This window comes from Triturus cristatus, chromosome 1_1, assembly GCF_964204655.1.
Source record: "Triturus cristatus chromosome 1_1, aTriCri1.1, whole genome shotgun sequence".
Lineage (NCBI taxonomy): Eukaryota > Metazoa > Chordata > Amphibia > Caudata > Salamandridae > Triturus > Triturus cristatus.
In genome coordinates, this window is record NC_140579.1 from 1,167,206,431 (window position 1) to 1,167,219,985 (window position 13,555).

The following is a 13,555-nucleotide window of genomic DNA, read 5'->3' on the forward strand; positions in this document are numbered from 1 at the left end:
ATGAAAAAGTAAAGGAACATCGCAGTTTGCGAAGGTCGGACGATTGGGGGGTGGGGGAGGGTCTTGCTCGTTACATGGGATTGGATGGAGCGCCGTCCTTTCCAGAAGTCAGAGAATTGTTTGTGTGTTACAAGCCGTTTATTTTTTTCTCTTTTGAAACCCGAACGAAACACTCTTCTTCAATACAATAGTTATCATCCACGTGCACTCCGTGATGGCCTTCCATACGGACAGTTCTTGCGCATTCGCAGGAACTGTAAATGGCGCAAGGACACTTTTTTTCTGAATCGGATGTCCTAATGAAAAAACTCATAGATAGAGGGTATCCTACACATCTATTGAAAAGAGCCCGTAAAAGAGCTTGGTATTGTCCGCGTGAAACACTATTGACTCCACATCCCACCACTGCGATGTCTAGAATTGCTTTTGTCTCCAAGTTCAGTCCATGCAGTCATTTAGTTTCAAAATTATCAAACGGAATTGGCCATTACTCAGACATTTAGATAGCTTCAAGGAACCACCCATGTTCTCTTACCAGTGGGGTAAGAATTTGGCTACGCATTTGACACATGCCATAACATGGCCTACCAAAACAAATGTGACTAATACACTCACTGCATTGTGGGGTCTTCCCCCGACCGTCGGACACTACAAATGCCAAAATTGTTCAGTCTGTGATCTGACATGTAATACCAAGGATTTTAAAAGTGATAAAAAAACGTATACACTTAAATCCTTTACCAATTGTAGGTCACGCAATGTGATCTACGCCATCAAGTGCCGCTGCAACCTCATATACATTGGCCAAACGACTCAGATGATCAAGCAAAGGATCATTCAACATAAGAGTCGTATACATTGCCAAACTTTGACTGCTCCTCTTGTAACCCATTTTCTGGAAAAAGACCACAGTACGACGGATTTTGTTTGGCAAGTGATAGACCAACCTACACTGCCGCGCCGTGGTGGCAACATTAAAACATTATTAAACAAAAGTGAATGTAAGTGGATGACCATCTGTAACTCTGTGTATTCGGGACTTAACACAATTGATGAATGGAATAGTACCATCTTACTCTAGTCCACTAGCTGAACTTATGCTTTTGTTCTGCCCTTGTCCCTGACAAGTTGCTCTTTCCCAATGAGAACTGTTCTGTCCTCTTTTCTCACTATATTTCCTTTTGCTGGTTTTCAGGAACATGTCTGTGTTCATCTAACCGATATTTTATGTATCAACGTGCCAAATGTCCTATACCCTTTCAAACTCACTGATATGAATGTTCAGCATTCTACATTATAATAACTTATGGTGAAGTTAATGACTAATTTTTACTTACTAGGTTTGTTTCATCATCACAGTGACTGACAATTTTCTGTCTGCATTATAACTTCCCCCTGCTCCTTTCTTTCCGACCCTGCCCCCCCCCCCCTTTTTTCACCCTTCCCCTTCCCGTTTGCATGGTGTGTTTCATTCATTTGGGCGTTTTCAATGCATAGGATTATAATGCACTTATTTATGTAGATAGGTCCATAATGTACTAATGTGGCACATTATAAATGTTTAATGTAATCCCTTCTGACACTTTGTGCAAGACTATTTTTTAAGTATTGTGGTTTATTGAAAGTTGGGTCCACAATTATGAACAAGGTACACTGGTCTATTGTACAAAGCGAGAGATGATTAAGTACTTTGGTCTTGGTCCTTTTTCAGTATTCATTGTTCCCCTTCCCCTCTTTACGTCATCCCTTTCGCTCCTCCCACTTTCCCTTCACTTCCTGGTTCCTCCTTGGCTCGTCTCCCTCATTCTGTTGGACTTGGGCTGATTCATACACCGATTCCTCTATTCATTAGGTAAGTTTGCTTTTTCCTTTTCACCCCTCCGCCCCTTTCCCAGGTTGTTCCTGGCTGTTTCCCTAATTCGCCATTTCACTGCTTTGTATGCAGAAATCCTGAAGCTTTGCGGATTTGTTTCGCACCCGGACCACGTTCCGTCCCAGGTACATTGGTTGTTTTTATCCTCTCCCCTCGCCATTATCCTTAATTGGTTGCGGTTGGCTTCCTAATACTCCCCTTCTTGTTTTTTTCAAGCTAGGAGTTCCGAAGTTTTGCATTCATATTGCACCGTGAATACGCTCTAAATTCAGGTAAATTGTAGGATGTCTCTTTCCCCTTCCCTCCACCCCGCATAGATTTTGTTAACTTCCCCTTCCTTTTCTTTAGAGCTCCACGCCGATTTAAATTCCCTGGATGCACGCTTCACCGCGCTCATTCTTAGGGTTAAAAAAAACCCCAGGTAAACACGAATCCTCTGCTTTCCTTTTGAGTTGGTGTTCATATGCACCAATTATGGTCCCTTTGACAGCTTTTTGTCTGTTTCGTTTTAATTCATGTAATTTTGCCTCCGTTTCCAATCAGCCTTCTCCTTCCCAATTATCAGTCCACTCCCCTTTCTTTCACTTCTCCTTGGCTCAATTGGTTCAGGCTTTTCCTTAATAATTAATTATTTCCTTTCCTGGCCTCTATTCCCCCTTCCCTTCTTTTCTTGTCCTTCTATACAGCACTGTCTGAAATTTTGACAATCCGGTCCTGATGACGATCCCAATTCGTGTGGATCGAAACGCCGTCGACTTGTCAGCGTAATTGATGGCAACACCCTGTCCTATGTTTCTATGAAAAATGGATTGTATTTAACTTCATTGTGTAAATTGAGACTAGAACCACCGACTGTATTATATTGTATATATTCACCTTCACTTCACTTTGCGCCGTCCCTGTGCTGACCTCACTTTGTCACTTGTGTCGCTGTCTTTATGTGTCACGTACACTTCCCAGCACCAAGTACAATTTCGGATTGTGTTTAGCCAATTGAATCTGCGTGCAGTGCTGCTATAACTGTAACCTTCTTCTTTTGATGATTGATCCAATACCCCTACCTTTGTCCTTTTATATGAATTGTATTTAATACATAAGTATTTTTGTCAAAAATGTATTGCTCGAGAGTCTTCCTTTCTGTTCTTGCAATGTTATAGACATGCATGTATAATTGCCTTTGAATGAGACCGGTTGAGATCTCTGTTTGCTTTTTATCCGGGAGGTTAAAGACACACACAGCGGGACTCTGCTTCCAAGAGTACTTGAGACAGGCCTCACCCCTTCTTCCGTGCTCTGGGGTCCGTAGGAGGAGCGAGATGGATCAGACCCTGAATACAGCACAGGGAGCAACCATTCTGCATCTGTGCAGGCCTCGCAGGTGCACGGGCGATTCTAACTGTTTGCAATGCAATCGAGACTTTCCCGTTCGAAGCTCATGCTAGGCATGTCTGCTGTCAATCAAAACGAGGGGTGCTATAGGAATCAATGCTCTTCTAATAGGTCTATAGATGCAGTAGGCAGCAACATGCAGGCGTGTGACTTCCACGTGTGTTCGTACACTTGCGTAGTTGTTTAGGCCTTCAGTGGCTTTCCAGGGTGGTGTGTTAGGGTAGGTAGGGGTGACAGACTTTAATTCCATGCCTTCCTGGGGGGAGCAGTCAGTGTGTGTAGATGGAGACAGGCACCGCCAGTGATTGCATTAAGGAGATGCAGGGGAATGCTGTGGTTGTGCGTGTTACCCGCAAGTGCGTGTGTTTGCGCGCCCTTGTGTGTGAATTTATGTGTGCGTGTGAAAATGTGTGAGCATGTCGCTTTGTTGTTTGGGTTTATATGTGTATATATATCCCCCACGTCTTGAAAATTAAAAACCAAGAAGATTCAGGTGAAATTTTTAAAAGATGGCAGTTTATTTTGTCGATGTAATTGTGTTTTCAGTTACGCCTTCGGATGTATGGCGAAGGATGCATACAGATACCGATGAAATAATCAGTGAAAGGAGCGCAAGCGCGCCCTCTGACTCATTGCCCGTGCTGAGCTGTGAGTGCCAGGCGGCCCGGGCCCCTCACACTCACTGGGCCTGGGTTGAGTGAAGTCACGCGGAAGCCTTCCCTGGCTGCCGCCGGTGCCCTGCCGGCCACTGGAGCCTGGTGTGGCTGACGGCTGCTGCTCTAATCTGGGATCAAACGCAGGAAGGTGCGAACTGGCTTTGCCTGCCCCGGCCGCCTCATTCCCTTTCCAGAGTGCGATAAATCTACTCTGGCGCCGGCTGCACGCACCGTGATTCATTTGCAGGCAAACAAAAGAAGATCTGATGGCCAAGCATCTGAGTTAAATATTGGCTAGTGCTTCCAGCTACTTGGGGGCCACCTAACGCACGCTTTTCTTGCATGCATGAAAAAGTAAAGGAACATCGCAGTTTGCGAAGGTCGGACGATTGGGGGGGTGGGGGAGGGTCTTGCTCGTTACATGTGATTGGATGAAGCGCCGTCCTTTCCAGAAGTCAGAGAATTGTTTGTATGTTACAAGCCGTTTATTTTTTTCTCTTTTGAAACCCGGTACACTGTTACACACAGCGCGCGAACACAGATAACTTTCGACACTGGCTAACTGCCCCGTAGGACCCCCACCCCATGGTGTTGGAGGTGAAATTACTTCGCTGTTCAAACCACAGCACTGCACCGCACGCCACCCGACCAATTTTTATTTATTCAGAGCGAATACAGTATGTCTGCAGTGTTTTAAACCTTCAGTCACGCCAAATAACTCATACGTTTCAAGCTCAACGTCTCTCCTTCCATTTACGGAACGTCTCTGTAAATTTACTGAAATGCCTCTTGCATGTCTCACTGCTTCTATTCATCCATCCACCTGTTCACCAGCTGGTCCTTTATTCACCCGTCCACCCCTGCTATCCATGCATCCACCCATCTGTCCCGGGACCATTCATCCATCCACCCATCTGTCCTTGAGGCGGCCATCCATTCATTTATCCATCCATACATTTATCCGCCCACTCCTGGGCCAAAATGTAATATATAACATCCTTTGTGAGACTACAATAATTCAAACTGATTGTAATGACTCACACTGCGTGTGCGTAAAGGAAACATTGCTGGGTTTCTGTGCTAATTGCAAAAACAACAGTTGATGGACAGAGTGCAGAACAGGCTGATCATCTTCCCGGATTTTGGGAACAAGCAGAGTTACATAAAAGAAAAACAAGTGCTCTCAAAACACCGGGGGCAGATTTACAAGCACCTTGTGCCACTTTTGTGTCACTTTTAACATGGGAAAAGTGACGCAAAAGTGGCGCAAGTGTTTTGTAAATCTGCCCCCAGGTCTGGCTGAAAAAGATCATCTGGCTAATTGCTCAAGTGGTTGAAAGGACTGTAACTCAGTCTTTAAGATTGTGTGGGTGGCTCTGTGTGTGGGTGCAAATGCAATAGGTCTCGCATTTGAGAGAGATTAAGTAAATAACAATGCCGTTTCTTTAAATGTTTTAAAAACAAAAACCTAAATAAAAATGTCATGAGCAATGCCAATAGCTCTAACTTTAACAATGCAGAGACCATTGCATTGTAAATGCTTGTTATCAATTGCATAGGCGAAACCAATGCTTGTAACATATTTATTTTTTTGGTTGGGGCTTTTCAGTAGACATCTCCAGTAACCATAGACCACAGTTCCATATAATAGGGGGGCTGCGTTGAAGGGAGTTTATGAGGTACGGCAGTGAAGTGACCCAGTCACGACTGCAGAAGGAAGGGGAACCAACCTAAAAAGTAGGAGAACTTCATATCATAAATTAAAAAAGTATGAGCAGGTTGTGCCCCTCCAATCCCACCCACTTCGACCTCTGCCAGCAACCAAGAATGTAATATGAGACTGTAACTTCATATCTGAAACATGAGTACGACTGGCGGCTCCACAAACATAATGCCAGCCAGTAACATCCCTCCAAAATCATAGCCTTGACATCACTCGCGCAAACCAGCCTTCCAACGAAGGTATCACACCGGAAGTCGAACGTCAGGTTATCCGGGTGTGACGTCACTCCAAGAACCAGTAACCGGATTTGAACATCTCTTTGTGAGTCAGGAATCAGAGCCGCTAGCAAAGCTCAAGGACCAGGCTTCAAACGGTAACGTCATTGAGGTAGTCATACGACTGACTATATGACTGCGACATCACAGGGAATAACAGATGATATATTGGGAAAACCATGGTGCTTCACATAAACAAAACACCAACAGTAAAGCGTGTTAAAAAAATACAAGAAAAGACAAAGATGACCAAACAATCTTTAAATAATATAAAAACTTGCATTCTTGGAACGGTAATCTGGCAAATTTCTGAGCGCTTTAGTACACATCTCAAAGCATTGTCCTAACAGAGGTCACAATTCGGTGACAATGCGTCAAAGGCTTCTGAAGGATGTGCAGCAAGGTCTGCCTCCATCAAAAGGTCACATCAGGACTAACCCTGGGCGTAGTTCGCGAAGTAGCGCTATGCGTAGCTACGCAAAGTGCACTTCGCAAGCTACGCATAGGACTTCGCGAACTGCGTAGTACCCTGTTCGTACTGTGCAAGATGCCGTTTTCAATGATTGCACAGTGCGGACAAGCATCCGGCACTGTGCAATCATTGAAAACGGCATCTTGCACAGTGCGAGCTGTAGTTTTCTGCCGCTCAAGTAGATTTTTACATGAGCGGCAGCTTTCTCAACGCAGACTGGTAGTTTCTCATCACGAGCGGTCACGAGCATACGCAACCACTCGCAATGAGAAACCTGACCTCCCCGCGTTGAGAATCTCGCCGGGGGGTTTATTTTCCACGCTCGCGATCGCCAACTTGATGTTGCTGATCGCGAACGAGGAAAAAGTCTCGCCGGGATGTCATTTTGCTTGCTCGCGGTCGCCAACTTGACGTTGAGGACTGCGAGCAAGTAAAAAATGACCGCTGTACTACGCAACGCTACGCGTGTTTGCACTGTGCAATTCGCGAAGTAGCGCAAACTACGCGAGCGTAGCGTAGTGCTTTGCCCAGGCTTAATCAGGACCGTATCCATAAGCACTGATCTCTGGAAAGTTAGATGAACCATCACTCCATCCTGTCAAACAGATATAATTACTGGCTGCGACTGACATCCAGATCAGCATCAATATGATGTCGAATGAAACATTACAGCCTGGGCTAACTGCTGTGACAACCCCACTTCACTCCCCCATCTCTTGATCTTTCTTTGTATAAGCATGGGGATTACCAGACTCATTTGTGGCTTATGATAGCCAGGGGTGGGCATTAGTCCGTCCTCTAGGTACCCACAGAGTGGCTCTGCTGAGGAATGAACATTTAAGCACCCGATGGCATGGTTGCATCATTGAGAATAACATTCTTCATCTTACTGAGTGCTGCATGTCCCATTGGGGAGCCCGAACTGCCAATCAAGGTCTTCCCTGGACAGGAAACAAGCATCCTGCATCAGCCAGGCTAGCTTGTAAGTTCGGGCTGGACTGTTCCCATGAGAAACAGGGTCAAGACTGATTTGCATATGGCTGAGTCTGAACTGCGGTGGCGAAGTGAGCTAAAGAACGATGATGGATTCAACCCAGATCTGTGACTGGGGGTGAGTGTCTGAAAAGTTTCGGCACTCCATCCATCTCCTTGTGTTTGCCTTAACATGTGGTTCACTGACAGAATATCAACCACAAAAATATAGATGTAAAAAATATCGAGGTAAAAATGTAGAATACAAAAATATCAATTTCCTATACTTAAAAAGGTAAGTACAAAAATATTGTTTACAATAATATAGGGCCTAATTACAATGTCAGGCGGACTTCACAGTCTCTGTACTGGGACCGACCGATCTCCTGTTGGCAGTCCCGACCAACCAATTAGGATGCAACCGAACACTGTTCAGTCGCATTCCTATTCTTTGCAATGGGAGCATGAATTCCGACCGGAATGCAAGCTTTCGTAGGCCACATACTCTAGGAAACTCCTTCGCACAAATAATGTTCACTGTTCAGGGCTAGTTTAACATCCAAACTATATAGTTTTTTTAGGTCTCGCATATAGCATTGCAACGCAACGCGCTGCCATCGCTCTGCGAGGTATGCTGTATACACTATAACGGGGATGCTTAATTTACGATCCGCCCACTCTCCGCCCATCTTTTTGATTGGGTTACATCATAAATGCAGTGTTCTCATTGGTTTTCTCATTCTTAGTCCCTCATAAATGCAGTATTCTCATCGGTTTTCTCATGCTTAGTCCCTCCTCTTCATGGCCATGTTGTCATTTGTAGCCTTCCGAGGCTATCAGCCCCTTTACTGTAATGCAATTTTTTCCTTGTGTCCCCCCCCCCCCCCCTCCTGCAGTCCATCACTTTTCATCCCCCTTCACCTCTCCCTCCCCCCTCCCGTTCGTGCCTTTTTCAACTATTGCACGTTTGTTTAAAATGCAATAGTGCTTGTGTAAATACGAGTCCTATTGCATTTATAAATGCTTTTTAGGTCTCGCCTGAGACAGCGCTTTAGCGCTGCTCTGGCGAGACTTATAGTAAGCGAGTTTTGGAAGTGCAAACAGTGCTTTTCAGGCCTCCAAATACAGTGCATGTGCGCCGGCCGCGCGCACCATTTGGCAGCCTGAAAAGCACTGCCTGATCACTTCGCGGCCCCTTTGATGTCCTCAGTGAGCCGCGCGGCCACTGAGGACATCAAAGTGCACACCATTTGCACTGTGCCCGCCCCCCACTCCTCCCTCCCACTCCCTCCTCGTCAACTTCAGTGCGCGCTTGTTATACAATGCAGCGCGCGCACCATTTGGCAGCCTGCGGCGGGGCAGAATCTCCTCATTTCCCAGTAGGCTTCTGTAGCCCTGCACAGGATCTCTTTGGCCCGTCCGAATACCGCCTTGCTTTTTGTTATTAACAGGTTTATATTCGTTTTATCATCTAAACCATCAGAAGTACAGCTCAGGTAAGCATTGCCCAGCAGCTGGCATTCATCCCAAATTACCGTCATTTGAGTGTAGCTGGACCATTCAGGCGGCAGCACAAATAAATATCTGGCGCTAAGACGTGCACTTCTGTCAACAGACAATCACCCTCCGCCTAAAGTTCTTTACAGGGTATCTTTCAATAACCTCAACCCGCGGGGTCGTTTTCAAACACCAAGCACCCAACAACTATTGATCTAATCTTTTTAACCTCAGAGTCGTGTGTTGGTATGAGGGAACTGTCAGGGGTGTCTTCATGTTTTTTAGACAGTCTACCAGGTGGTTCCAGGTCTGATCGATGGAACCCCGCTCCCTCATCGCCTTCTGAAACCACCTCGCACCCTCGAGTCCCACCCAAGGGGCCAGCGTCTCCTTCCATTTGACCAGTCGGGGGCCCCTGGGCGCCTTCCAGTGTGATGTAATTTCCCGCTTCGCCAAAATCCGGGTCAGATCAACACATTTAGTGATCATTTTGTGCTTGCTCGGGCGTGGGAATCCCCCCCCCCTTAAAAGACATGCCTTGGGTTGGTACACTCCAACAGGGCAGGGCCTTGTCATGTGAAGTAGTTAAGACCTCCTTGTTGCTGAGGTTTTTGTTGTAGATTTGTCGCTAACAAATCCACCAGAAGCGAGAAGTAATCAAAAGGTTTGTACTAGAGAACAAGTATTCAAGAGAGAACCCTCCGATTCGGCAACTCCCAGGAACTAAATCCCGAACAGTCTAATGCAAGTGCCCACACATTTAAGGAACAACTTCGGAATGAGAAACATTCAAATGACAATATGCAACAGTTTTCACCCCCCGAATCTCATACGGTTCTTTCTGTCTTGTTGACCCCAGAGTGTTAGTACCTCCTTGTCTGTCTCTTAAGTGCACGTGGTACCTGCACCCGCACGTGGTACCTGTCACCATCCAGCTCGGGTTAATTGGGCGAGGTTGTTCTTCACAACTATATCGCAATGTTCATCAAAGCGCCGTGACTAATACAATTATTAACAATAAACAAAAGGCTTCAGTGCACAGACCAGGCAAAGAACGCGGACATCTTGGAACGATGCAGTTTCTTAATAAGAGAGCACGTTAGTTTGATCCATCTAACAGACATTGTGCACCATTTTCGAAAATAATCTTTCCTAATTTAATCACTACACACGGTCCTAAAACGAATATTCACAGTTTCTATATAATGTGTTTTGAATTAGTTACTCTAAAATTGAGAGAGCTTGTTATTTACATGACATCGTTTGCGTGATTTACATGCCAAATATTTTCAATGTTCATTTGGTGCACGGACTCTGAGGCAAGCCCGGCTTTTCTTCACTCGGCTCTGACTCCCTCTATTAACTTGTCGACCACCTCTGATGTTATACTGTTTACACCCCCGACCCCCTCCCCACTACCATCCCCCACTTCACCTCGGAATCCAGTGTGGTATGCTCCTTTTTTAGCAGCCACAACGTAATGCAAGGGGTGTGCAGTAATAGCGTGTATTTTTTGTTGTTGCTTCGCAAGAAAATTGTGTTTATTTACGGTGTGGACGAAAAGAACAGCTCGTCAACATACTGAGCAGAAAACTGGTCAGAGAGCGGTTAAACGTAAAGCAAACGGGACAGGAAACAGAGCTGCGTGGAGCCGTCCCCTGTGCAACTTTCTGCAGCAGTTGCTGCAAAAAGCGAGTCAAACCCTAGAAACCCCCCAAACGGGGGCAGTGTTATATAAAGCAGAGCACTGACCTCTTCACGCACTGAAACCAGCTGTCCCCCTGCTCCTCCCCCCGCCGCCTCTATTCTTAAAGCACGAGATTAGAGCTCCGCGGCAGGGTGCTGCCAGACCTCCATTTGCTTCCCCCTCCCCCTTTCATTTCACCTCCCCCTTCCCTCCCCTCAGCTAGAGTGACAAAAGCACGCCCTCGGTGGAACTCTAACGTGCTAGGTACTTTTCCCTCCTCTGCTGCTAGTGGATCCCGCTTCTGCTGCCAGGAGAAGTAACCGAGTTTATAAAGTTTGCGCTTCAAGTACATGCAATATTCCCCCTTCACAATATAAAACCCGCAGACCCCTTTTATTTTACAAACAGGTTGCCAGGCTTGGGGCCACACCGACAAAGGGTCTTCCGACTGCTGCCCACAGGGGTAGTGTTTCTGCCTGTGGCCCCCTCTCTGCCCTTCCCATTATCCGCTCCTCATTCATCTGCTCCTTTAAATTCAGGCATTTTCTTATGCAAAACTCCAACACAGGCCGGGATTACCCAGCAGCTGGAAAATGAAAGCAGACACTGTAGAAAAGTCCTTCTTTTAACGTTAGCTGCACAGGTCATCCGGCCTTGCCCTTTATCAAAGGTGGACGCGTCTGTCGCTTTGTATATATCCCAGAATGCATTATAATTTAACACGGAATAATTACCAATAGGATTTCAGGTTTGTTAAATACTTTTTTCAAAATTAGTATTTTTTTGCCTTTTTACCCTCAACTTCATATATTTTAGTATTCCTCTCCTAGCACACTTACAAACAGTTTGTTATTTTCTTATTATAAAGTTTCCGTCTTCCTTCTATCATAATGGGATTCCCTTTCACTGCTCCTATAAAACAGAACAGCGCCTACAACTGTAGCAATCACCACAAACGGGATCTAAGGTTCAAAGCAACATTGCAGTGTTTGTGGGATACTTCTTACCTATGGGTCACCAGACATCAATCATTCGGTGCTCTCAAACAGATAACAATCTCAAAGTCAGGCTCTGTGGGTTTTATTTGCTGCCACAGCCTCCGATAAAAGAACAATTGGAAGATTTCCCACCATGCCAGACTTCTTGGCGCTGTGAAGAAATGAAGACCGGCGCGGCTCATTCCAACGTCATGGCACAGAGTTCGCTCTGTTGATAACAGTTACCAGTTGTTTAATAGCTTAAAGCCCCCACGTTACATCACGGGTCACACCAAAACAACGTCCAGCTTTCTCATTTCCTACAGGCGGACACTTTGAAGTGTGATGCCACAGTCGCGAAATTGCAATATAAAAGAACAAGCATTTGCAATGCAATAGGTCTCGCAGTTGTTAAGAGTTTGAGCTATTGGCACTGTAAATGGCAATGCCTTTTATTTGTGTGGGTTTTTAAAGCATAAATAAAAGGCATTGTCATTTACAATGCCAATAGCTCAAACTCGTATAAATGCGAGACCTATTGCATTGCAAATGCTTATTTTCCCTGGGATTGGCTGACTCAATGCGCACTCCATTTTGCCTGATCTGTCCAGCATACATGCGCAATACAAACGTTACCCGGAAGCAGAAGCACCGCTGTAACAGGGTCAATATCAACAGTAGCAGCATGGTGGCTGTATAACTAATGCGCGTTCTGCGGTGCGCTTTACGGAGGGCAGGCAGGAGCCTTAGCCTGTACACACGGGGATGAGGGAAGGCTACTTTCCGCCGTCGCCGCCACTCGTTTTTTAAAGAGCTTGCTGGAGCTCATTGCGGTTTCACTTTTACGATTGCTCCACACGCAGCGCCTGGTCATTATCTAAGAGCTTGTTGGAGCTCCGTTGTCATCTCTGTTTTGTGATTGTACAGTCTGATAGCTGGGCTTTTGTTGGTGCATTCGAACATTGTCTCCTTTCCAGGCGGGAGACCCGCTCCAAGGACGGCAAGGAAAAGGATGCTGGCGAGCAGAAGGATAGTGAACACGATCCCTATCTTGCCCCCAATCAATGCCCGTGGCTGTCAAGTGCACGAGTTAGTGTATTAACTCATTACTTGCGCAGCTCATCTGGGCCCGTGCCTCAGAAGCTGGGCTGCAGGTAGCAGTGGACCGCTTAGAGTTAATCTTAAAATTCGGGTTGACTCGTTTTTGCTAAACACTTCGCGCCTTGGCTGCCAGCTGTAAGTGGCAGGTATGAATTGTTTCTCACCATACAGTAGTGCAGACAGATAACATGCCTGCACCAAAGAATGTGTACCTTCACATTATATCACAAACTGTATTTTATGGAGGCATCTCCGAGGGTTTTTGCTTTAGCCATGGGCCATAGCAATCCTTTTCTTACTTGTTGTTTCCCAGCCACACCAGTGACTGAGCTGGGAGATGTGGTGGTGTGCTTGGGTGTAAAAACTCCTGCTGGAGACTCGTGTACCTTGACATCAGCAACTGTATTTTACGTAGTCAGCTCAGTTGGTTATTGCTATAGCCACAGATCCTTTTCTTACTTGTGCATCAGCCGCACCTGCGGCTGAGCTGGGAGACAGGGTGATGGACATAGACATGAGTGTTAAAGCTCCTGCTGGAGAGTTACTAGTCTAGTAGCAGTTTTGACTCTCCATAAACTAGCACATAAGGTTAATATGCATACTGCAAACATCAGTTGTTTTGCACCTGTTTCAAGTTCTTCTTAGCGTTTCCCCTCAATCATATGGGTGTAATTTCTTGTATTTAAATGATTCCTTCGCCTTTATTGCGTGATTTTGCTTGCGAGAAAGTGTCACTCCTAGACGATGATATGTCACTCATAATTACACTGAAATTATGAAAGACTCACACATAGCAATCTGGAACCTTGGCAGCTATGTCTACAAGTTCAGTGATGCAGATGACGAGCTGCCAGCAGGTAACATGCTCGTGTTTCTCCACCATAATTTGTGTAGAAAAACACAAACCATGAACTCAGCCAAGTTACAAGTGTA

At 45.7% G+C, this 13,555-nt stretch overlaps 1 protein-coding gene across 1 annotated transcript in view; it reads left to right on the plus strand.

Moving 5' to 3' along the window:
• Positions 1-1,824: 1,824 nt before the first annotated feature.
• The window catches only part of LOC146871801 (uncharacterized), a gene marked incomplete at its 5' end in the record, with an annotated part of 718,460 nt that continues 706,729 nt past the window's right edge, over positions 1,825-13,555 (plus strand). The window contains 4 exons of the mRNA XM_085651438.1: positions 1,825-1,852; positions 1,946-1,998; positions 2,094-2,145; positions 2,222-2,294. Coding sequence (XP_085507564.1) covers positions 1,825-1,852; positions 1,946-1,998; positions 2,094-2,145; positions 2,222-2,294 — 206 coding nt within the window. The remainder of the gene's footprint in view (positions 1,853-1,945; positions 1,999-2,093; positions 2,146-2,221; positions 2,295-13,555) is intronic.